Source organism: Typopeltis vanoorti, chromosome 11 (genome assembly GCF_054136105.1).
Source record: "Typopeltis vanoorti isolate ZY-2024b chromosome 11, IOZ_Tvanoo_1.0, whole genome shotgun sequence".
Classification (NCBI taxonomy): Eukaryota; Metazoa; Arthropoda; class Arachnida; order Uropygi; family Thelyphonidae; genus Typopeltis; species Typopeltis vanoorti.
The window spans coordinates 89263481-89288628 of NC_143559.1; the positions used below are offsets into that span (position 1 = coordinate 89263481).

At 36.7% G+C, this 25148-nt stretch overlaps 1 protein-coding gene across 5 annotated transcripts in view; it reads left to right on the plus strand.

Moving 5' to 3' along the window:
• Nucleotides 1-25148, plus strand: part of LOC150101835 (uncharacterized) — a 574375-nt gene that overhangs the window by 481760 nt on the left and 67467 nt on the right. For 4 of the 5 annotated variants that reach the window (XM_090400439.1, XM_090400442.1, XM_090400443.1 and 1 more), the window contains 2 exons: nucleotides 1603-1728; nucleotides 15167-15351. In XM_090400439.1, the coding sequence (XP_090256565.1) occupies nucleotides 1603-1728; nucleotides 15167-15351 (311 nt within the window). The remainder of the gene's footprint in view (nucleotides 1-1602; nucleotides 1729-15166; nucleotides 15352-25148) is intronic. The other variant, XM_090400440.1, reaches the window with a different exon arrangement.

The window sequence follows — 25148 nt, forward strand, 5'->3', positions numbered from 1 at the left end:
TCTTCCATGATTATTTTTTTGCAGCCTGCTTGTCTAATTTCACTGTTTTTATTTCATCCCTTATCTGTTCTCTAGCTCTTAGTATGCAGTTGTGCATTTGTTCTTCCGAAACTCTCTCTCTCCTGATTTCTCTTGCAACTCATTATACCTCAATATTGAAAAGTTGATTTCAGAGAGTTCCACAATCACCTACCTTATATTTCTGTGTATCTCCCTTTGTAGCTGAAATTGGTTTGGTCACTTCCCAAATCACTACCTCATGATCACTCTCACCCACCAGTGGTTATATCTTGTTAAAGTGAAAAATGGCTTCCTATATATCATTTTAAAATGCAAGAAATGTGTTGCTCTGGACAAATGTCTCCTTTTGTCCTTTTATAATGCACCTATCAAATATAAATAATCTATTTCTTATAACCAAATCAAAATACTTCATATATAAGTGGTATTCTAATAGATTTAGTTTAATCCTTTATCCCAGTGAGAGCAAACAAAGTTTGCGCCTGAAAATATCTTCAGGACTAAATATAGTGTTGTACTATAGTGTTGTACTATCTTATCCAGTAAGTAGTGCAACACCAAGGCAACTCGTGGCAAAGGTGGAGCAAGCTACCAGGCACTTCTAACCCAGTATCTCCCATAATGCAAAACACATTTCCTATGTGGATATGTATACTGTTATGCATTAAAGGGATTGGCCATCTACCCAGACTAGTTTCGACCTTTATTGAGGTCTCTTCAGTGGGAGCCAGGCCCAGAGCTGGAGATACCAGGCAGAAGCAGTAGCAAGTCATCTGTGCCTATGGGAGTTGCCAAAAGGTTTATCACCTTTTTTAAAAATTACTCTGGATTTAGAGAAAGATGTTGAAAATTTATTTATCACTAGGTTAGACTCTAATAGATTTAGTTTAATCCTTTATCCCAGTGAGAGCAAACAAAGTTTGCGCCTGAAAATATCTTCAGGACTAAATATAGTGTTGTACTATCTTATCCAGTAAGTAGTGCAACACCAAGGCAACTCGTGGCAAAGGTGGAGCAAGCTACCAGGCACTTCTAATCACAGATGACTTGTTCTAATCACAGATAGTATTGTTCTAATCGCAGATAGTACAACACTATATTTAGTCCTGAAGATATTTTCAGGCGCAAACTTTGTTTGCTCTCACTGGGATAAAGGATTAAACTAAATCTATTAGAGTCTAACCTAGTGATAAATAAATTTTCAACATAAGTGGTATTGCTTGAATTAAGTTTTTGTACTTGAGACCTAATACAATTCTGTAAAACATTTACAATAAAAATTTATTAATGCTAAACTTTTAAGTATAAATACACATTAGTAATTTAAAATATTGGTATGTTGCACCAAGGTTTTAAGTTTCAGATTATCATTAATGTGTAGTATTAATAGTCGACTGGGTAGCTGCAGGATTTAAACATTGAAACTGCTGATGAAAATGCAGAGCATAAAATTAGGACTCTTTGTCCTAATAGATAAGCACGTTGTGTGCATTTAACATATGATTTTCTTCTTTTAATCAGTTGTGCTTCTTTTTATATTATATAAAATATAAAATGTTTATTGTTATTTAAAATGGATAGGCTGTACAGACAGGATCTCGTGTACTATCTGAGGAAATTTTTCCATCATCACATGCAGTTCCAGGTTCTCAAGTATCTGTTGCTATACCTGTCGGAAAGCAGCACCTCTTTGAAAATGAAAAGCAGGTATTTCTAATATCAATAACATTCCTGGATGCTAATGCATTAAAATAGATTAGCAAGTAGTTTTGTTTTTAGAAGTACATTATATAGGCTTCAACCAATTTAAGAATGCTCAATCATTAATGGGAGATTTCAATTATGAAAGTATTTGTTGTATCACTGTTTTTATAAGTGGTTTTTGTCCACTAGCAGTTTTATAAACATCAATTTGAAGTGAGTGAGTGTACTTGAGAAAGTGTTGCTGGATAGAAGTACAGTGTATCATGCATGCAAGAGATCAGAAGAAAGAGATGAAGGGAAAAATCAAGAGAGTGGTACTGAAGAGACAGAAATACTTGGCATTGGAAACAGTAGTAGTAGTGTGAAAGATGGAGAGAACAGGAATGCAAGAGGAACAGGGAAGGGAGGGGGGGGGATGAGCAGGGAGACATGGCATAGAGAGAGAGAGTAGATGTTGAAAGTGGCAGTGAATTTGTGTATGAGATGGAGTATGTTTTGATGTGGGTGGGGAAGTTGAGACTGAGCAGATATATGTGGTAAATGGTGATAAAGGTGATTAAGGAGGTGTGATGGGGAAATCACAGCCAACACATGGCTTGGATACGACTGACTATAGACCTAAAAATGAACTGGTGGGTTTGTTTACAAATGCCAGAAGTATCAGAAATAAGGGAGATGAAATGGTTTCAGATTGAATTTATTAGCCCCAAAATCATTGGAATATGTGAAACATGGTTGAATTAAGATGATATCGTAATGGGAATAGAAATGGAAGGATACAATATTTTTAGTGAGAATAGAAAGGGCAAGAAGGAAGGGAAAGTGCTGATGATGATAGCAGGAGAATTAAGTCCACATAAGATAGACATGAAAGGGGAAAATAGTGACTGGTTATGAGGCAGTGTGGAGTAACATGGAGGTTGGGAGGAAGACATATTTAGTTGGATGTTGCTATAAGCCAGGGAATGTGGACGGTGGTGATGAAGAAATGTATAAACAACTTGGATTAGTGAACAAAGAAAGGGTAATTATTTTGGGTGATTTTAATTATGGCGGTATAGATTGGAATGTAGAGATAGCATTTGGGAATAAGGAAAATGAATTTCTCGAGTTCTTAAAAGATAACTGTCTCAGCCAGCACATAAAGAAGGGCATGTGAGGATCGAGAGTTCTAGATCTGATCATTTCATCAGAGGACACTTTCCTCCAGTTACTTTAATTGTGAGTGAGCAGGAGATATTTGAGGAAATAAATAATGTTGATGTCAATAAGGAATAGGATTTGATGATATATCACTACACATCTTAAGGGAATGTTCCAAGAAATTGGCAGTAGCATTGGTATGCCTGTTTAATGTAAGTCTTACAGCAACACAGGTTCCAAGGAAGTGGAAGGAGGGTAAAATTGTTCCACTCCATAAATGTGGTGATAAGGCTGTAGCTTCAAATTATTGGCCGGTTTATATATCTGGAGTTGTGGTGAAGGTACTGGAGAGATTGGTGAGAAGTAGGATACAAAAATGGGTTGATAGCAGCAGTATTCTCTGTGGTTATCAGCATGGGTTTGTTGATATCATCATCATCATCATCATCATCAAATTCCTGCCATGTACCCTCAAGAGGTGTACAGGATATGAAAGTACTACATGAAAAAATTACATCATTACTAACTTCCTATCTACAATTTTCCTCCAAATCAGTCTGTTACTTGTCAAGACTCCAACATTATCAGATCTTATATTTCTATCGTCTAAGGCACTTTGTACCGTATCAATCCACCTATATCTTGGTCTTCCTCTGGGTCGTTTTGCTGCCAACCTGGCAGAGAACACTTGTTTTGCTAATCTTTCCTCTCCCATTCTATTTAAGTGACGATTCCACCTGAGATTAACTCTGCTAACGCATTCCTGGATGCTGACAATGTCAAGTTCTTTCCTAATATCCTAATTTTTAATATGATATTGCCATTGATGCCATCTGTTCACGCCTCTAATCTTTCTCAGGACTCTCATATCTGCAGTCTCTAGTCTTTGGTCAAGTGTTTTACTTCTGACCCAGCTCTCAGATCCATAAGTTAAAACTGGTTTGAACACTGTCTTGTATACAGCTAATTTAGTGTTCCGACTAATTTCTCTCTTATTCCATATGAATTTATTCAATTGACTTCCCACCATACCAGCTTTGCTGATTCTATTGTCTATTTCTATATTTAATTTACCATCTTCAGTAAAAATCGTGCCTAAGTAGCTGAAATGTTTTACTTGTTCCACAGGTTCTCCATTCACAACACAGTTGACATTTTCAATGATTCTACCTATTTTCATTGTCTTTGTCTTTTTATTGCTGACCTTCATACTATACCTATTACAACAGCTATTCAATTTAGTCAGAGAATCTTGCAGACTTGTAGCGGATTTATTTAGAAGTATAACATCATCCGCATAAAGCAAAAAGCTGACATTAACATCTCCAATTTTGATATCAGGTTTAATACCACTTTCCTTCATAATGTGATCCATATAGATAATGAATAACAAAGGGGATAATGTACATCCTTGTCTCACACCAGATTTAACATTAAACTTCCATCCTGTACTTCCTTCATTTCTAACTGCTGACTTACAACTCAAATAAAGACTAAGTATTGCTTGATATAATGCCCCATTGACACCATATAACTGCAGCGTATTGAATAGCTTCTCTCTTGGCACCTTGTCATATGCCTTTTCCAGATCGACAAAGCTTAAACACAGATCTTTGTTATATTCCCATGCTTTCTCGACTATTTGTCATAAAGTGAAGATCTGATCCTGACAGCCTCTATTTGGCCTGAATCCAGCTTGTTCTTCACCAAGCTTTTCTTCCACAATTCTTCTCAACCGTTTCTCGAGTATACTTGCATAGATCTTGCCAGGAACACTCAGTAGGGAAATACCTCTGTAATTCTCACATTCAGTTTTATTTCCCTTTTTATATATGGGTACTATGAGAGCTCTACTCCAATCATCGGGAATTCGTCCCTCTCTCCAGGCTTTCTGAACTATGCAGTGCAGCCACTGTAAGACTTTTATACCACCATACTTCAGCATTTCTGGTCGAATATCATCCACTCCTGCTGCCTTTCCACATTTCAAGCCTTTGATGGCTTTTTCTACTTCAAGTATGGATATGTATTCCTGACTGCATGCCTGGTCAGTGTTTTTTATCACTGTGCTGTCATCCCTGCTTGTTTCATTTAGCAGTTTTTCAAAGTAATTACTCAATACTTCAAGGATATCTTTTTCTCCTGTTTTCATGTCACCTTTATCATCTCTAACTCCTTTTACAGCACTCTTTCCTCCATTTCTAAGCTTCTTCAACAACCTCCAGAATATTTTGCAACCTTCTTGATATTTATTTTCTATATTCTTGCCAAAGTCCTCCCATGACTTTTGTTTAGCTAGTTTTACACACTGTTTAGCTTTCTTACATTTGTCTCTTTATTCTGTAAGAGTAAAAGCTGACTTATTTGTCAGGAACTTTTGATATGCTTTCTTCTTTTCCTTCACTGCCTCTTTAACTTCCTGTGTCCACCAGGGAGTTCTGATTTTTTTATCCTTGCACACAACCTCACCACATGCCTGTCTGGCAGAATCAATCAATGTTTTCTTCAGAGTTTGCCACTGAATCTCCAAGGTTTGATTCCTGTTCTCAAACTCTTTCATTTTCTTTTGAATAATCTTTGTGTATTTTAGTCTACAGTTCACATCTGAGAGCTGCTCAACTTTTATTCGCTTTAAAACTTTCTTACATGTTATTCTTTTCAATATGAAATTCAATTTTATCCTGCTCAAGACTAAATAGTGATCACTTCCAATTTCAAATCCTCTGTACACTCTGGTGTCCTGCACCAGGGAGAAAACATCACTATCAACAATAACATAGTCAATGAGACTTTTCTTATTCCTAGCCTCTTCTCTCCATGTGAATTTGTGCACATTTTTATGTTGGAACATGGTGTTAGTAATAACCAGTCCATGTTCTGAGCAGAAATCCAACAAGTATTTGCCATTATTATTAGCTTTGCTCTTTTCTCCAAATTTTCCCAAAATATTTTTGTATGTCTCAAATCATTTCCTACTCTGCTATTTAGATCCCCAACAAGGACCAACTTTTCCTTTTTCACTGTGTCAGTTGCTTTTTCTAAAGCGTCAAAAAATTCCTCCACTTCTTAGTAGAACCTTCTGTGGGACCATAGGCACAAATAAGTCTCATTGTCCAGTTCCCCATTCTCATATTTGCCCACATTACTCTACTTGAGACTGACTGCCATTCAAGAAGATTAGCCTCATATTTTGTGTTGAATACTGTGGCTACTCCTTCTTTTCCTTGATTGTCATTGCCTGAATATAACATTTTGTATTTATTGCTCAGAAAGATCTCACCAGTTTTGGTCTTTTTTGTTTCAGTCACCCCTATTATGTCGATCTGGTACTTATCTAATTCCTCAGCTAGCTCCATTTCTTTGCCATTCAGGCTTCTTACGTTGATAGTACCGATCTTTAACTCTGGTGATATTGAGTTGGGGTTTGTTTTCAGATTTGTTCCAGTAGCTGACTTTTCGCTGTTCGCCCTGGTTCCCTGGCGAAAACAACGGGGGCCTTGTTTAACTGGGCGACGCACCAGCCGGCATGAAATTTCGTCATGTTGTACCATCATTTTTTATTTTGGTTTAACCAATAAGAATACAATTTGGTCGGCTAAATCCCAAATTGCCAGCCCATCCTCGTTCGTTCAGTATCAAAGTAGATACCCAACAGGGTGCACCACGAGAAGGTGAGGATTGGACATTAGGTCAGAAGCCCTGGTCGGTTCTCCGCATTCCTTTAAAGGCTATGTGGAGGTCTCCTCTGAGTTATACAGCTTTGACCCTTAAGCACCCCTGTTGATATCATGTTTCACTAATTTACTTATGTACTATAACAAGGTAACAAATACTTGGACAGGGGAAATGCATATACAGTGGTGTACTTGAATTTTACAAAAGTTTTTGATATTCTGCTACACAACAAGCTATTAAGTAAATTGAAACAAATGGGATTAGATAACAGTCTTCTGATTTGGATCAGTGACTGTCTGTAGGATAGGTATCAGGAAGTTGTATATGAGGGTGCGGTATCCCAAAAGAGAAAGGTCACTAGTGGTATGCTGCAGGGGTCAGTTCTGGGGCCATTGTTGTTTAATTTGTATGTTAATGATCTTGAGATGGGTTTAACTAATGATATGCAGCTGTTTGCAGAGGATGCAAAACTGTGGATAGCAATGCAAAGTCAAGTGATTTTATGGCTTTAAAAGAGGGCTTGAATAGATTGCATGAATGGGCAGGTAAGTTTAACTGACAATCAGTGTTGCAAAATGTAAGGTTTTGAGATTTGGTAAGCAACGATGGGATGCAAAGTATACACTTTATAGGGAAACTTTAATGGAAGTAGAGTAGATATGATATCTAGGAGTGATGGTGGACAAGGACCTGTAATTTAGGAGCCACATTGCACAAGTTCTAAAGATGTCACATCGGATAATGGCAATGATGCGAAGGAACCTGGCATGCAGAAATAGAGAGGTTATGATGCCATATAAGACCTTGATCAGGCTTCATGTAGATTATCGTGCACTGATTTGGTCACTAGGTTCTCATGGTGATGAGGATATGTTGTAAAGGATCCAGAGAAGATTCACAAAGGTGGTCAGTGTTCTTTGGAATGTGAAGTACGAGGACAAATTGAGAGAATGTAAGTTGCAGAGCCTCATGAATAGGAGGAAGAGAGAGGGGATGTGATTGAGATTTATTAGCTAGTCAGGATTGGGTTGACATGGAAGAGATTTTTCATAGAATGGGAGAGGAGCGTAGAACATGTGGCAATTGCTGGAAACTGTATAAGAAGTGTGTGAGCAGAGGAGTGAGGAGTAGGTTCTTTGCATGGAGAGTGGTTGGTGAGTGGAATGCATTGACTGAGTGTGTTGTGGCTGTAGACACATTGAATCAGTTCAAAGCATGGTTGGATGAGCATTCTGTGCAATAGTGTATACCTCCCATAATGAGTCTCTGACTCAAATGTTAATAATAATTTTGTGTACCAGGAATACAAAACATTGCTTTCAAGGTGACTAAAAAATAATAGCTGTTTCTATTTTCAGAGTATGTGAATGCTTGGAGTGCATTTAACACCAGAAAAGAACTGTATTCAAGAGACGTTTCATTTGACTGTGGAAAGATACAGGCATACAGAGAGAGAGAGAGAGAGGCTATTGTTTTCTGATCAAGTGAGTGTATTATCAAGTGAGGGCAAGTAAAGTTGCTCGCATTGAAGATAGCTGGAATGGCCTCATTTGAGGGAACAATTGCTTAGCAGATGAGAGGGCATATAGTATGTTGCAGAGGATAATAATAACTGTACCAGCTGAGGCTGAAATTAATTAGCATAGTCAGAGATATTACCAATTTCCTTGCACATTCTTGTAAAATACAAGCTGATATTCCATCTCATCCCCAGCTTTATTTATGTCGAGATTCTGTAATATCCTTACAATTTCCAATTCGGTCACCTCTTTTCCCACATAAGTCTCTGTCACATGTCTCACAGCAGTAACCTTACATGGATGATCCCTTGCAAAAGTTTACTCAACTATTTTATCTGCTTCTATCACTTTGTTGCTATCAGCACTCATTAAGGTTATCCTTCATAGTTATTCTTCCTTTTAATTGCCATGTAACATAAGAGCTCTTTTGGGTTGCCTTTGGCCTGCTCAGCTAGTTTATTTTGTAATGTGATTTTGCCTTCCTGGCTTACTATGCTGTTAATCTTTTTTGCCTGACTCTTGTACTTTTCTTGAGCTTGCCTTTCACATTTTCACTATACACCCTCCACAACAACTTTTTGTAGCTGCTTAATGATGCTACCCATCAATCTAACTCCTATTAACCTGATTAACCCTCCTGACCTTAGGTGTACAATTTGATATTACTTCCTCTAAATGCCTCTTAACTATCACTGATGCACTACTAACATCCTCCCCTTGCAGATTTTTATGCCATGGCACAACTTTAAGCTTTCTACTACGCTTGTCATAATCACCTGCCTTGTAGTTTCACATATGCCCCTTCTTGACAGAATATTCTTAGCCATTTATTTAAATTAAGGGATATTACATCCCATATTGTTTCACAGCCGAAAAAGAAACTCAAAGAGTTTCATGCCGAATATAGAAACTATATAAAGTTTGGCGAGTCCAAGTGTAAGCAAATAACTGGATAGTGCAACACATAACCCATTTGGTAGTGCAACACTCAGGCAACTCATAGTAAGGGTGGAGCAAGCTCCGATCACTATTCTTGGTATTTAACCATAATGTGAAACCCAGCTCCTAGGAGCTGTATTACTGTTCTACATTATGAGAGAAGGTCACTACCCAGACCGGTTGAATGAGTTGCCTCAGTGTTGCACTACCAAATGGGTTATACGTTGCACTATCCAGGTATTTGCTTATGCTTGGACTCGCCGAACTTTATATAGTTTCTATATTCGGCATGAAACTCTTTGAGTTTCTTTTTCGGCTGTGAAACAATATGGGATATAATATCCCTTAATTTAAATAATTTTACGTTGCCGAATTGAAGCCTTTGGTTCTTCATATATTTAGTAATTCCTAGCCATGTTTTACAGTCACACAAATCAAGAACACATGGTCACTTTTCCCCCAGTTGAAGGCAATGTGGCCACCTTGGTTATGGATAGTTCTTCTGGTTTTATGACTAGGTTCAATATTCTCACACCCTGAATCTCCATCACATGCTGCCTCAAGTAATTCTCTGTCAGTAAGTGAATAAATTCCATTTCCTTCCTGCCATGTATTATTCTTCCAGTCTATATATTCACTGTTGAATTTGCCCAATAATAATTACTCAACCTGCACTCATTGTACACCAATTTGTTTTGATGCTTGCCTTCCAGATAATCCCTGGAATCCCCCTAGCTTATAGCAGCAATCAACAATATGTTTTGCATTATTGGATGCAATCTTATAACAGACTGCTTTAAAAGAATAGCCACCCTTACACCTGTCTCCTATTCATTTTGGCTGCAATTCATCTGTTATCATCAACAGTACCCTCCCCCCTGCATCCTATCTTCTCTGTCCTCCCTGAACATGCTAAACCCTTTGCATTCTGTCTCTGTAACTATATCATCTTAGATAGCGATGGAAGGGTATTATGTGTTTCATGAGGATAGAAGGGGTAAAAAGGGAGGGGGAGTGTTATTGATGATAGAGGAAAGAGTTATGTCTCTTTCTATGCAAGAAGGAAATGGTGCGAGTGGCTTTGAGGCAGTATGGTGTGAAATACAGGTGAATAGAATGAAATTCTTGGTTGGATGTTGTTATAAACCTGGTAATGTGGATGATAGTGACTATGAAATGTATAATCAAATTAGTCAAGCAAATAAGAAAAGAGTGATGATTATGGGGGATTTTAATTATGGCAATATAGACTGGGATGATGAGATAGCAACTGGAAGTAAAGAAAATGAGTTTCTTGAGTTTTTGAGGGACAACTACCTCAGATAGTGTGTAAAGAGGGGGATGCGAAAATTGAGGATCTTGGATTTGATCATCTCATTAGAGGATGTAATTATAAATGAGGTAGCCTATCACTCTCCAACTGGTGAGAGTGACCATGAGGTGATTACATGGGTAGTTGCCAGCAGTGAGGACCTCTGTGAGAAAAGGGTATATGTGGAACTACAAGGGGGGGGGGGGTGATTATGAAGAGCTCAGGTGACAGCTTGCGGGTGTAGCATGGAATGAGGAGTTAGCTGGAAAAGAGATCAATGCAGCTTGGGGGAAATTCAAGAACTATCTAGTAGAAACAATGTCTAAATGTATTCCAAGGGTCAGAAGGTTAAATAAGGTAGGTGTGAAATGGATGAATGAAGAGATTAAGCATGTGATACAGAGAAAAAGCGCATTGTGGAGGCAGCATAAGAGAAGTGGTAATAACAAATTCCATGAGGATTACAAAGACTAGGCAAGACGGGTGACTTGGTTGGTAAGGGTAGCTAAAGTGAGGTATGAGCAGCAGTTAGCTAATGAAGCCAAAAAGAATCCTAGGGAAATCTTTCAATATCTAGCCAGCAAAAAAAAAAAAAAAAAAAAAGAATGATTATGGAAGGATGACATTGATTGAAGAAAATGGTATAAGGACAGCTATTGCAGAAGATATAGTGGAGATACTTCTTTCATCTTGTGAATGTGACTTCATAGAGAGATTGAGAGCAGTTGATGATGGGGAGCGAGCAAACTTGATGTTAATAAGACTGTGGGACTTGATAATATATCATCCTTTTATGTTGAAGGAATATGCCAGGGAGTTGACATCTGCTTTGACATATTTTTTTAATATGTGTCTTGCACTGGGTCAAGTTCCTAAGGAGTGGAAGGAGGGCAAGATTATGCTGCTTCATAAGGGAGGTGATAGAACTCGAGCATCAAATTATAGGCCTATCTGTGTGTCAAGTGTTATGGTTAAGTTGTTGGAGAAGCTGTGGAGAACTTGGATCCAGAATTGGACTACTGTACCCAGTAGCCCAGTACTGTACCCTGTACCAAGATTTGGAAGATGAATAAGCATGCTAAAGTATCAAGGAGGTTGGAATTTATGCCTTATAATTCTGCATAAATTTGTAATCAGAAACCAGATTGGGACAATATAACTGATGTAAAATATTTGAAAGCAAAATTAGAGGTACATGGAGTTAAGAAATGTTTGTTATCATTTGTTTTAGTGGTAAGTTGCATATGTTCAGTTAATAAGATAAAGTGATTTGCTTTATCTTATTAACTGGATGACTAGAGAAATCGAACAAGAATTGCAGATGAAATAAGTGGCTATGGAATATAAAGAGAGTGCAGAGAACAGTGACATGAGGAATATAAAGCTCAAGCTAAGAAGGTGATCAGTATACTAAAAAGGAGAAAATTAAAATATGAGAAGTGACCAGCAAGGTCACTTCTCATCCAAGGAGAATCTCAATGAATTCTTTCATCATATTGCCAATAGGAGGAGGAGAAATGATGGTCGAATGATCTTGTTAGATGGAAATAGTTGGTGAAAAACCATTGCAGATGATGTAGTAAAGCTATTTAATGATCACTTTCTTTATTAGAGTGTTTTATCCTTCTAAAGCTGAAGTATTCATAGAGTGATGGGGGGGGGGGGGAATCAAGAAAAAGTGAATGAAAAATGAATGTATTTGGCCAGTAAAGTAGTAGTAAACTAGTAGTAGATGGGATTGATGGGATCTTGCAAGAGGGTAAGTTCCTAAAGGGTGGAAGGAGGGTAAGATGAAGCTGTTGCATAAAGATGGTGATGGAATGTATCAAACTATAGACCAGTTTGTATTATTCTGTGGTTGTTAAGATTTTGGAAAAATTGCTAAGAATACATACACAGATTAGGACAGGTGGAGGTAATATTATTTATGAAGGGTAGTATGAATTCGATAAAGGGCACTATTCTTTTAGTAACCTTTTATAAGTTACTAAAGAAAGAGCCATGAATGAGTGAAAGGCATACACTGTTATTTCTTGGGATTTTCCAGACATTTGATAGGGTGCTGCATGATAAGTTTGTGATGTATGAGTTTAGATATCATGCTGGTGGACTCAATTGGAAATTGGCTTTCTGGTAGATATCAGACTTATGTATGAGGTGGTTGACCAGTATCAGAAAGTAGAAAGGTTACAAATCATCTCAATTCCACAGGGGTCAGTGCTGGCACCGTGATTGTTTAACCTTTATATTAGTGATATTGTCACTAGACTGCAGGTAGATATTCAACTGTTTGAAGATGCTAGAGAAGGTTGTTAGCAGTAGTGCTGATGTTGTGTCTCTTAAGGAGGATTTGAATAAGCTGGAAAGGTGGAAAAATGAATGGGGATATCAGTTTAATTCAGCTAAATGTAAGGTTTAAAATTATTATTATTATTTATTATTATTACTACCCCAAGACCTCAGGAAGTCAAAGACTCATCTGGGAGGTCCTTTTATCACACACACAGCTCATCATACTGTGTTTGAAACACATTCAAACTCTTTGCAGACACCACATTCTCAGGCAAAGCATTCCAATCAGTCACAACTCTGCACGAAAAAAACCTGCCTCTCACTCCCCTACTCACACCCTCTTTATACAGTTTCCAGGGATGACCTCTGGTTCTCCCCTGATCTCCCACTATTCTCATTTTGGTGAATGATCTTGGGGTGATTACAGATAATCATTTTGAAATTCAGAGAACATGTTACAAAACTTGAGAAGAGAACACAAAATATTGCTGCAGTATTGAGGAGGATGTTACTAGCAGAGATAAGAGGGTAATAAATAAGCCTCAATTAGGTCACATCTTGATTACTGTGCTGAAATCTAGTCACTGGGATTTGAAGGGGATAAAATAACTATAGAGAAGGTGCAGAGGCAGATAAAAATTATATCAGGACTGTAAAACATTAGTTATGAGGATAGACTGAGGGCATGTAATCTGTAGATTCTGGCAGAAAGGAGATGAAGAGGTGGTATAATTGAGGTATTTACCAGATTGACACTGGAGTAAATGTTTTTTAAATAATAAAACAAGGAGAAGTAAAAAGGATCAGAAACCATCCTGAAAGTTTACAAAAAGCTTCAGAGAGTAAGCTTGTTTCCAACTTTCAGAGTGGGGAGTGCAGACAGTGAAGGAGTTGAAAGAGTGGTAAGATACACTTTGTGTTGTCTACAGCAAACCTTCCTCAGTGAGTTTTTTGACTCTACAAGTTCAAGGTAATGATAAAAAACATAATTTTTGCTTTTGCTTTTTTATTTATTATCAAGTTTATTCATTTATTTACTTATTTTTGTTTTTTAATTTTATAATATTATGCTCCATGTTGGCATGACAACAAAATAACTTCTAAAGAGCTTATCAGTGGCGGCCCATGAAGTTTTTTGAGTGGGGGTGCTGCCTATACAAAATAATTTTTAAAAAATTCTTTTTTTTTCCTAATCAGTAACCAATTTATTAATAAAATCCTATTAATATCCTTAAGTATTAATATTCAGTGGTTGACATTCAACATTGATTGGCAGCCTGTGAAGTTTTGAGTGGGGGGGGGGGGTGCTGCCTATACAAAATAATTTTAAAAAATTCTTTTTTTCCTAATCAGTAACCAATTTATTAATAAATAAATCTACAGATTTATTTATTAATAAAGCACCCCCCATTTAAAACTTCACAAGCTGCCAATCAATGTTGAATGTCAACCACTGAATATTGATACTTAAGGATATTAATAGGATTAATTCTGAAAGATAACATTTCTTAAATAAGCTCTTAAGAAATGTTGTCTTTCAGAATTAATCCTATTAATATCCTTAAGTATCAATATTCAGTGGTTGACATTCAACATTGATTAAATAAGAAAATTTAAATATTAGCATTTAAGAAATAGATTTATATCCAGATAGAAATCTATTTCTGCATATTCTCTGGCTGTATTTTCTTGAGAACTGGATTTTTTCCACTTAAACAGAAAAGGAAAAGTCTTTTTAGGTAAAAAAAAAAGAAAAAAGTTATCTAATGATATAGAAATTTTCTGAAACCTTATTTCAGAAAATTCACAAAATAACCCATTATTCACCAAAATATGCCTTGATTTTTAATATTGTTATGTAATGAATAACATACATTTTAGTAATTGGACTTAAATTTTAGTGCATGTCATTGCTACCTTTTGGAAATCTGTTATTTGTTCTGGAACTTAGAGATCTAGAATTATTCTGGATAATTTCTCATTATATATAAAATTACTTATTATTATTATTATTATACATGACACCCTCCAGGAGTCAAAAGATTCATCATGTGAAGGCACTCTACTCCACACCACTACACACCCACATCTCACCATCTCTCCTACTACTTAATTTTACCACTACACACAACTATCATCAATGCTATCTACCACCCATCACCACCAACAACAGTATCATTTTTTGTCTGTAAATTGTGTGTGTTCTGATGGCTGATTTGCCTGTAAGCAGGATGAAAAACCTGAGTTTCTGGGAGAAAAAACGAGATTGACTAACTCACCTTCAATTGAAAAAGCCCATATAAAAATTCCTTTCATCACAACAAGAATCAAACTCAGGCCTTTTCCAATCAAAAGGATTCAATGTACCATCATTCTTCCGATTGTGCTATGGAGGCATTTTATTTATTTGTTCATTTGAATATGAGAATTTCTGAGTAGATCTGTTGATTCTGTTTGATTTTTATGCTTCCTTCTTTGAATGTTTATGTAAAATGCCCTTTTATATCATAAATCTCTCAAAATATTACAAATCTGTTAGTAACATATCTTCTTAATTTAGTCATCTACAGATATAAAAAAACCACTTAGCCGTGTTGACTCAGGCAGTAGAAGTCGTACTCCTACCCCTGTGATACAGCATACTCCAAGGAGTAGTACTCCTGATCAAGGCAGTGAAACTGTACCAGGTGGCTCATGTTATGGCTCATCTGAAGGTCAAAGACATCACATAGTGCAAGACCTTAGGTAAGAATTAAAATAGAAAAACTAAATCATGTTTATATTTCTATAATATTCTTTGTAGAACATATTTGAAAGTTGTAATGAATATTCAATAGCTTTACTGTGAGAGCCCACTCTATAAAGAATACCATTATTGGTTTGAACTTATTTATTCATTACTGAAATTATATTACAGTAATGAATAAATACTTAATGTATAAAAGGATGATCACAACCCTTGCCATTACTGTGTAGGAATAAAATTTGGCTCCTTAAAAACCCAGAAAAAAAAAATTAACCATAACCACTTTAATCCATAAAAAATTATCTTATTAATTATATGTTACTCTGATATGCCATGTCAGAGAGTTTCTGACTTAAAATCTCTCTCTCTTTTTTTTTTATCTTCTTTTGGCTAAAAATATTTCTGTCACATTTTGTCAGTTTTAATTGCTGCCACTCCCCCCCCGATGCCACCAAGCATGCTGATTTTTTTTTTTTTCCTTTCCTTTTGATATTCTCTAGTTGAACTTTGATAATATCGAAGTTATCTTCCTTTTCCAACAACACTAATTTAACATGTAGTGATGGTGAGATATTTACTATTAACAGTGAACTTACACAGAGTGTTTGTATGCCTGCCAGAATAGCAGATAACTCTAACTATATTTCAAACACTTCAAATCCTTTTCTCACTAACAATCCTTCTGAGTACATTGTTTCAGACCACAATTTAGTGTTGATTTCTTTTCTCACAGAGCAATACTCACATAACTACTTTCATCCACATATGGTCTGATATAATATGAATGCCAAATGGGATAATCTTCATTAACTGCTGTTCTTCATTTCCTTGGGTGGATTAGGTTTTCAGTCTTTTGATCCGAACATTTCACTGAATGTATCACTGAAGCATAAATTAAACTTGACAAGAAATTATATTCTTGTTTAATCCTTTATCCAAATGTTGTAAGCAACCAAAGTTTGTGTGTATGAAATATCTTCATAACTGCACTACTTGTATATAGAGGCTAATGACTTCACATCATTTGTCTCATTATCCCATAATGTAAAACACATCCCTTTCAGACATGTATAATGTTATACATTATGGAAAAGACCACTACCCCTTCCCAGACCTGTCACCATAACAACTGCAAAAAATTATCAACAAATCTAAAGCAGACTATATAAGGACCAAATGCACTAAGTTTGCCTCTTGCTAAAATGGCAGTTGAACCTTCTGGTCCCTTACCAAGGCTGTGAGTCATAATCTCTATCATGTTTCTACCTTCTCATCCTGATAATACAATAGTAACATTTACCTAAAGATAAAGCATACCTCTTGGCATCAGTCTTTTCCTGCAATTATTGTTTAGATGACAAGGCAAATCTCTTCCTACTATTCCATGAACCACCCACAGTATGCCCCTCTGATCTTTTGTCAGAAGGACATCAGAAGAATAATAGCCTTGATACTAAAATATCCTCATGATGGTATTCCTCCAGTTGAAAGCTTTTCACTAGAATTAACCCATCTTTATTGCATCTACAAACTGCCATACTCATGCAGCATCTATCTGACAGTTTGGCTTCATTAATCTCAAAAATAATGGAAAAGTTCATCAACAGCCAACCTTTTTACTCCTCGAGATTTACCAGTTACTTAGTGATCACCAATGTGGATTCTACCATTCTTGCTTCACAACAGATCCTTTGACCACAATTCATGAAAAAGTTTGGATTTCTCCAAACTTTTCCATTTATTTATTTATGCTTTACACTTACGGCTACGTGAAACTGGTAAATGAATGGTACAATCACAATTTCCAGAAACAAATGATGAAAATCTTAACATATAAAAGGTTGTGCCTTTCATTACATAAATGGCAAAACCTGCTTTCTAAGTCATTCCTTTTTTTTTAAATAAAGCAAAAGTAACTTGTCATAATCAAACTAGGGACAATTATCATCCTACTGCAACAAGTATGACAAGGCTGCATGTTCTCACAACACTTCACAACATAAATGTAGCTGTATCTGAGGTTTAATCATCATCATCTTCTAACATGAAGAGTTCTGCTGATACTATGATGAGGACTATGTGAGTGACTACAAGAATAACGTCTTTGTGGTGAGACAGGACCATGATCTTCTGTTTCCTCCATAACCACCGCCGCCACCATACCAACTACAGGTCAAGGTCCAGGCTGGAAAGCCAATTCAAGTCCTCATCCATCACCTTGTGGATGTTCTGTACACCACCACCGTGAAATTGGTACCTTGGGCAGTTGTACACAATATGAGTAATCGTCTGAGCCACAGGAGAACAATCACAATACTGGTGATCTGACAGCCTCCCATTTATGTAGAAGATGGCCACATCTGCCCTGAGTAGTTCTGATCCTGTTTATTGATGACCAAATCTTCCTAGGAAGATCAAAACCAGGCTGCAGAGCACAGGGATCTTCTACCAGGAAGCCGTTTGTTGGGAGATTGTTGGACCAGTTTGGGGGTCACGGGAAGGCTGTCTCAACCCCCCCCCCCCAAAAAAAAAACTTTTCCATGAACTGTGGAATTGCAAACTCAATGGCAATTCTTGATATTTCCAAGATGTTTGATTGTGTCTGCACTGTGACTTTCTTACTAAGCTACCATCTTATGATATTCCTTTTACCTTTGACAGAGGATTGTGATTTCCTCTCTGTTTGTTCACTGTGGGGCATAAAATGGGTTTTCTTTCATCAGATTTTTCAGTCAGGAGTATCTGAGGGCTCTGTGCTTTGACTTATGCTCTCCCTCCTATATATCAATGATCTTCTCTCTCTCTCTCTCTCTCTGTCATTCACTCCTATTCATTGGTTTGCAGATGGCAGTACTCTCCATTCCTCTTCTGTAGTAATCAGGTGATTCAAACTCCAAGGTGTTCTTTAGCCAATGCCTTAAACACTGATCTCCTTGTCATTTTCAAGTGGTATGAGGATAACCTGGTGAGTTTTAATGCCATTAAAATAGAATCATGTCTCATCTCCTGAAAGAAATACTGCACTTCTTTCTCTCTCACTTTTAACAGCATTTGCTAAGATCACTTTTCTCTTCTTGGATTGCCATTCATGTCTAGACAATCCCACCCATGGCCTCCAAAATCTTGATATTAGAGGCCTGAAATAGTTTGAAAAGTTCGATGTTTGGTCTCAAGGGCAAGGTTTCTGATCCATGTAAAAAAATGAACAAAAATACAAAAAACATAAAAGTAATAAAAAAAATAGAAAAAATCCTTCATCTACCATAATATGAATACATTATAGGTTTACATAAACCTTTTATAGGCAGGAGTCACATAAGAAAATTTTCTCTTTTGCTCAGCTTCTGATAGATTTTAAATCTTAGATCTGCTTTACCTTACAATATTCTTCTTACATTTAAGGTGTTACACCTGAACCCCCCCCCCTCCTCAGAATGCTTAATTGTATTGATTGCATAGAATTCTTCACTTAATGGATGAAACTCTCAATGATTTCTCTATTCGCTTTTCCATAGATGCTCCGTTGTTGCTGTATGTCATTTCTGTATTTCCTTGAATCTGCTTCACTGAACTGGCCACCACTATTTCTTCACTTTCTTCCAATCATGTACAAACAGAGTAGCTTATGGTCACCAAAATACAGTTCAGCTCAGCCCCAAACTTATCAAACCTACTTTTCATCCTCCTCCTTCATTTGTTGCATCTCTGTTCTTTAGAACAGTTTTCCCTAATGATTACCATCCTCATTTCTTCAAGACACATATTAACATATTCCTTTCTTCTCTCTAACCACTTGGCCACAGACCCCAGCCCTTTCATAATGTAGGTCTTAGGACCTCTTGCATACGGGACTGATTTTAAGAAAAATCACTCTGCCTCTCCTTCACATATATGTTCAGTTTCTGCTGCTTTTCATTTTCTTACAAATATTTCAATGTTCACAATTCTTTCATCAGAAATACCTCAATAATTTGCCCACTCATTTAAATCTGTTAAAATGTTTTTCAGTAGCTCTTCAACTCCAGACTTGCAGAACAAAGTGTTACAAATCCATTGTAAACAAGTTTGTTTTTTCTGTTTAACTTTCTGACTGTCTAAGGATTTTAAAGAAAACTGAGATTGTGCTTTCCTTACATAAGTCATTCATCTACTCCATTGAACCTTGTTGTGGATGGAATCATTTGCTCATAAGGAAACATACTGGTGTTATTTCTGTTAATTTTATTATTATGTGAAATGTCTATATATTTCTATTGTTTTATTAACTATTCTTAAACGCTTTCAAAGATAAATCATGTCTTGTTTAGCCCTCAACTATATCCCTTGTCTGCTGTGCCTTGTAATCCTTCGTGCCCTCTCCTTCAATCTTAAATCGTGTGCAAAGTCTTCAATCAAGGAGAATTCTCCCTGATCTATAAATTCTGGGGTCAAGTCCTTTTCGGAATCAGGAAAATTTTTTTGTTTAGCTGCACCATCTTGATTCCTATTCAAGAGAGAACTTCTTGTCAGGGATTTGACCTACAGATTATCACGATTCCAATAAATATCAACGTTAAACAAGCCCTTAATTATTCTAAACAGCAGTCATAACCATTTCCTGCACTTTTATGTACAGGTTCGATATTTTTACCAGGTGGTGCATTGACTACAAAATCATACACATATTTTGGGTTAAGAAACAAAGAAATTTATTCATTCTAAAAGACTATACATGTTAATCAAAACTAAGCTAAATGAAGGTCCCTAAAATTAATTATGCACAAATTAACAAACAAGATCTAGTTCACAATAGGTATCTCTCATTAGGTGATACTTACAAAATCCAGACTGTCCTAAACCTGATTACTTAACACAAATATGTAGATGAATGCCTTACTTCTTTCTCAACACATCGAATTCAAACTAACCTTAAACTAATGACAAATCTTGTAACTCTACACATCCATAACTACAAAGATCCTTGTTAGAGGAATAGGTACTAAAGTCCTAAAATCTGTCTTAACAAGTCTGATCCACAGGAAATTTTACACTGTTGCTCACTTTGGCCTAAGAATTACACAATACAAATAAAAAATAAAGCTTTATGTTACCAACCAGATGAATTCATAGGAGATACTTTTCATCGTGTCTTATTGTAGGTTTCTTTCAGGTCATCACCCTATTCATCGAGTTGTTGTTCCTTGCCTTGACTTCTTGGTGACCTCAATAATGGATCACTTCTTTACCTTACGTCCAAGAATCTGTTTGGTAGAAGGGTGTGGCTGGAGCTATACGAAGTTTCAGCATACGCTGTTTGTCCCGTCGCATGGATGGTTATGCTCGGACCAGGCCACTATTTGACCATATTACTGCCACTGAATGACTCCCGCTTGACTCCGTCGCCTTGAAGCTACGACCCACCACACGGAAAACTGCAGGGTGGGAAGAAAACACCAAAACCTGAACTAGGAATGAAAAAGGCAAAAAAGACAGCAAACTCACATCGCTAAGACTTTTATATGCTCCGTGTCTGTTCTTCCTAATACATCACTGATTTGCAGATGCCACCTCATTCTCCTTGCACTCCGCACCTTCTTTTCTCATTGCATCTCCGTGCAGGCAGCCTGCACACACCTTGGGTTCATATAGCAACTGCCTGCGGTCATGTTTATATCAGATTACAATAGTTTACTCTAAACTCTGACCTTGTTGTTGCAATGTCACCTCTACATTACCTTATTTCTTGTCAGCTGTTTAAGGACCATTTACAAAATATTTACATAGAAAAATTACATGAATGGACTATTATTACTATATATAAAAGGATTTCTGTTATTATCTATTTACAAGTAATTCTTTTTAGGAGATTTTTTTGCACTTCAATTAAATCCTGAATGAAATACTCGACAATTTAAGTGTTCATTCCAGATTTAACACTGGTAATACTAATTCCTGTATCAAAAATACTTTACACTTATTCCAAAAAGCTTTGAGAATTAACTGTTTGGTAGGCAACAATGAAATGCAAAGTATATACTTGGTGACAAAATTTTGAAGGAGGTAGAGGAGACAAGAAATCTAGGAGTGGTGGTAGTAAGATGTGAAGTGGTGGTAAGATGTGAAGATATCATATATATGGAAATAATGAGGAGGACCTTGACATGCAGAAATAAAGAACTTATGGTTCCATTGTATAAGACCTCGAACAGGCCTCATATGGATTATTATGCACAGATTCACTGTTTTTCATGGTGATGAGAATATATTAGAAAGGGTGCAGAGAAGATTGACTAAGGTGGTCATTGGAATGTAGGGTATGAAGAGAGGGATTGAAGGAATGAATTTTGCAAAGCCTGTGAAATTGGTCAGAGGTTGTTACCATGTTAATGTGGAAGAAATATTTCATAGAATGGAAGAGGTGAGGGAGGAGAGAACAAGAGGCCATCCCTGGAAACTGTATAAGGAAGATGTAAAGAATGGAGTGAGGAGCAGATCTTTGTATAGAGAGTGGTTGGTGAGTGGAATTCATTGCTTGAGAATGTGTAGTGAATGCAGACATATTGAAGGAACATGTCCGCATTAAAGCACAGGTTGATGAGGAAGACCTAGACTTTTTCACATTACCTACAAACAGGTAAGTGGAAAGCGTGACAATGAAATATATAAGAAAATTCGCTCAGCAACTAGGAAAAGTGTGATCATTATGGATGATTTTAATTATAATAATGTAGATTGGAATGATAAATAGCATCCAGAAGTAAAGAAAATGAATTTCTTGAGTGTTTGAGGACAACTACCTTAGGCCATATGTAACAGGGCATACAGGAATTGTAGGTCTTGGATTTGATCATCTCATTACAGGATGTCATTATAAATGAGGTGTTGAATTTCCCTTGGTTGGTGAGAGTGACCATGAGGTGATTACCAGGCTAGTGGCCAGCTTTATGAGGACATCTGTGAGGAGAGGATATATGTGTAACTACAAGGCTGGTGATTATGAAAAGCTCAGAAAACAGCTTGCAGCTATATAATAAAATGAGGAGTTAGATGAAAAAGAGATCAGTGCTGCTTGGGTGCTATTCAAGAAATATCTATCAGAACCAATGTCTAATGTATTTCAAGAGAGATTAATTAATTATTCACATTTGACATCATAGGCTCTGTATGATCACTCCCGTACTTTATAGGGTTTTGGAAGTGAAGCTTCTGCTAGAAGAAGTGGTAGGGTTGCACATGCCCTTTTCAAAGAGAGTTAGTGGGACCAGGATTTGAACCCTGCAGCCTCTTTTCTGAGAGTGGATACACTAACCACTCAGCCAACCAGGCTGACTAGCTTTTGCTGGCCAAGGGGATAGAAGATTAAATATGGTAGGTGCAAAATGGATGAATGAAGAAATTAAGTATGCAATCTACAGAAAGACGTTATTTGAGGCAACATAATAAGATGAGTGGTAATAATCAGGATTATAAAGAAAAAGCAAGGAAGATGACTTACTTAATTAGGATAGCAAAAGTGCAGTATGAACAACAGTTAGTTAAGGGGAAAAAAAACCTTAGGGAGTTCTTTCAGTATGTTTTCAGCAAAAGAAAGAATTATTATGGATATTTATCAGTGAAAATAGTAAAAGGATAACCACTGCAGGGGATGTAGTTAAGATATTAAATGAACAGTTTCATCCTTGTAAATATGATATCATGCAGAGTTTAAGTGCAGTGGAATGGGAAGAGAAGAGACAGAATGAGTGAGCAGGCAGTTTATGGGGAATTGAGTAAATTTGTTAACAAGGCTGTGGGACTTGGTGATATATCGCTGCATTTTTGAGGGAATATGTAAGAGAATTGACATCTGCCTTCACATACTTGTTTAATATGAATATTACAATACTCATTGTAATACTCATATTAAATTCATATTATTATGAATTTATAATATGAATTCATAATATGAATACTCATATTATGGCTTCAAATTACAGGGCAATCTCTGTATCTCCTATGGTTAAAAGGTTAGAAAGGTTAGTGAGGACCAAAATTCAGAAATGGGTTGATAACAGTTGCATTTTCTTTGATGAACAGCATGAGTTTGCTAAAGGAAGTCATGTTTTAGTAATCTTCTTACTTATTACGATAAGACAACAGGCGTGTTGGCCAAGGGAGATGCATGCAGCGCACACACACACACACACACACGGTGGTGTACTTAAATTTGGCAAAAGCATTTGATGGATTGCTGCATGATAAGTTAATAGCTAATTGGAATGGATGTGGTTGGATAATACACTGATGTACAGAAGCTAAGGACAAATTACATTTTTACTGTATATGAAAAAAATTTCATGAGTACAGCCAAATGTGAACATAAATTTATTGCCAGCATACTAATAAATTATATTACACAAAAAATGTGTTATAAATTTCGTACAAATTCATTGCAATACATTTTTGGTAAAAGTTACAAATTCCCTAAGGATGTAGTTAAGGAATTAATCTATAGTGCTTAGAAAACTATGCGGAAATACATTTCTGTAAAGATTATATCCACCCTGAACTGCATTGCAGCTCTCACAACATTGTACTATGCTTAGCATGAAGTGATTCGGGCGTTCTTGAAGTAAACTGGCCCACTTCTACTTCAGAGCAAGGATCAGGCCTTGTTTGTTTTCTGGGGAGGAATTTTGAGTAGCAGTGCATCAACCTATTGCATCCCAAATGTGTTCTATGGGGTTGAGATCTTGGCCAATCAATTCGATTAATATCCCCGGTCTCCAGAAGTATCTCCATTACTCATGTACAATGTGATGTCGCACTGTCATCCATAAAAATGAACTCTTTGCCTACAGCATCACGGAACAATTGAACATGGTGTTGATGAACTTCGTTGCAATATTGTTCTCCAGTCATAGTTCCTTTTTTCAGCACTTGAAGTTCAGTGCATCCATTAAGCATAATGCTTCCCCACACCATGACCCCAGCACCACCATATCTATCCATTTCAAGAACATTTTCATGATGGTAAGTGGTACACTTTCATTCCAGATTGAATGTTGTCTAGAATCAGAGGAAAGACTAAAATGACTCTCATCTGTAAAGAGTATAGATTAGCCCATTGGTGTTTGTCCAATTTTTATGAAAACATGCTCTATGATTAGATCTGGATAAAGGGAAACAGACTACAGGCCTTTGGGCATATAGACCTACTTGCTGCAGGCATCTTGTCACAGTTTGTCAAGATATCCATCTACATGTGCTTGAATGGAGCTGGCTAGTTTGCTGTTATAACCAAAAATTTGTCTTCATGCTCCATGGTAAAGAGAAGCAAACGACTGGAACACATTCCATTGAAATGTGTTCTCACAATGCTATGTGAGATTCCAAACTCTCTAGCAATATCGGTAATTCTGCAGTCTTCTTCAAGCTTTCCAATAAATCTTCCTCATGTGAAATCATCTAGATGATGTCTTTGAGACATTACAAGATATCCAAGTTTGCAAATTTATTTCTTCACAAAAAGAGCTTCCTTCAAATACAATTTGCTTAGTGCAGTCTTTTATCCTGTTGAGTACACTACCATGCCCCTTTGCACGCGTTTCGAAAATTTGAATGTATACCCACTTTCTACTCGAAGTCATCATAAATACAAATCATCAGATTATACTACAAATTGCCACTTGTGATTAGTTTTGGACACTAGTGTAGATTAGTGCATTGTATTGCTGAGTGGCTACCTGATAGGTATAAGCAAGATGTGTATGAGGGAGCAGTATCCTGGTAGAGAAAAGTCACTAGTGGTGTGCTCAAATGTGTGTTTTAGAGTTAT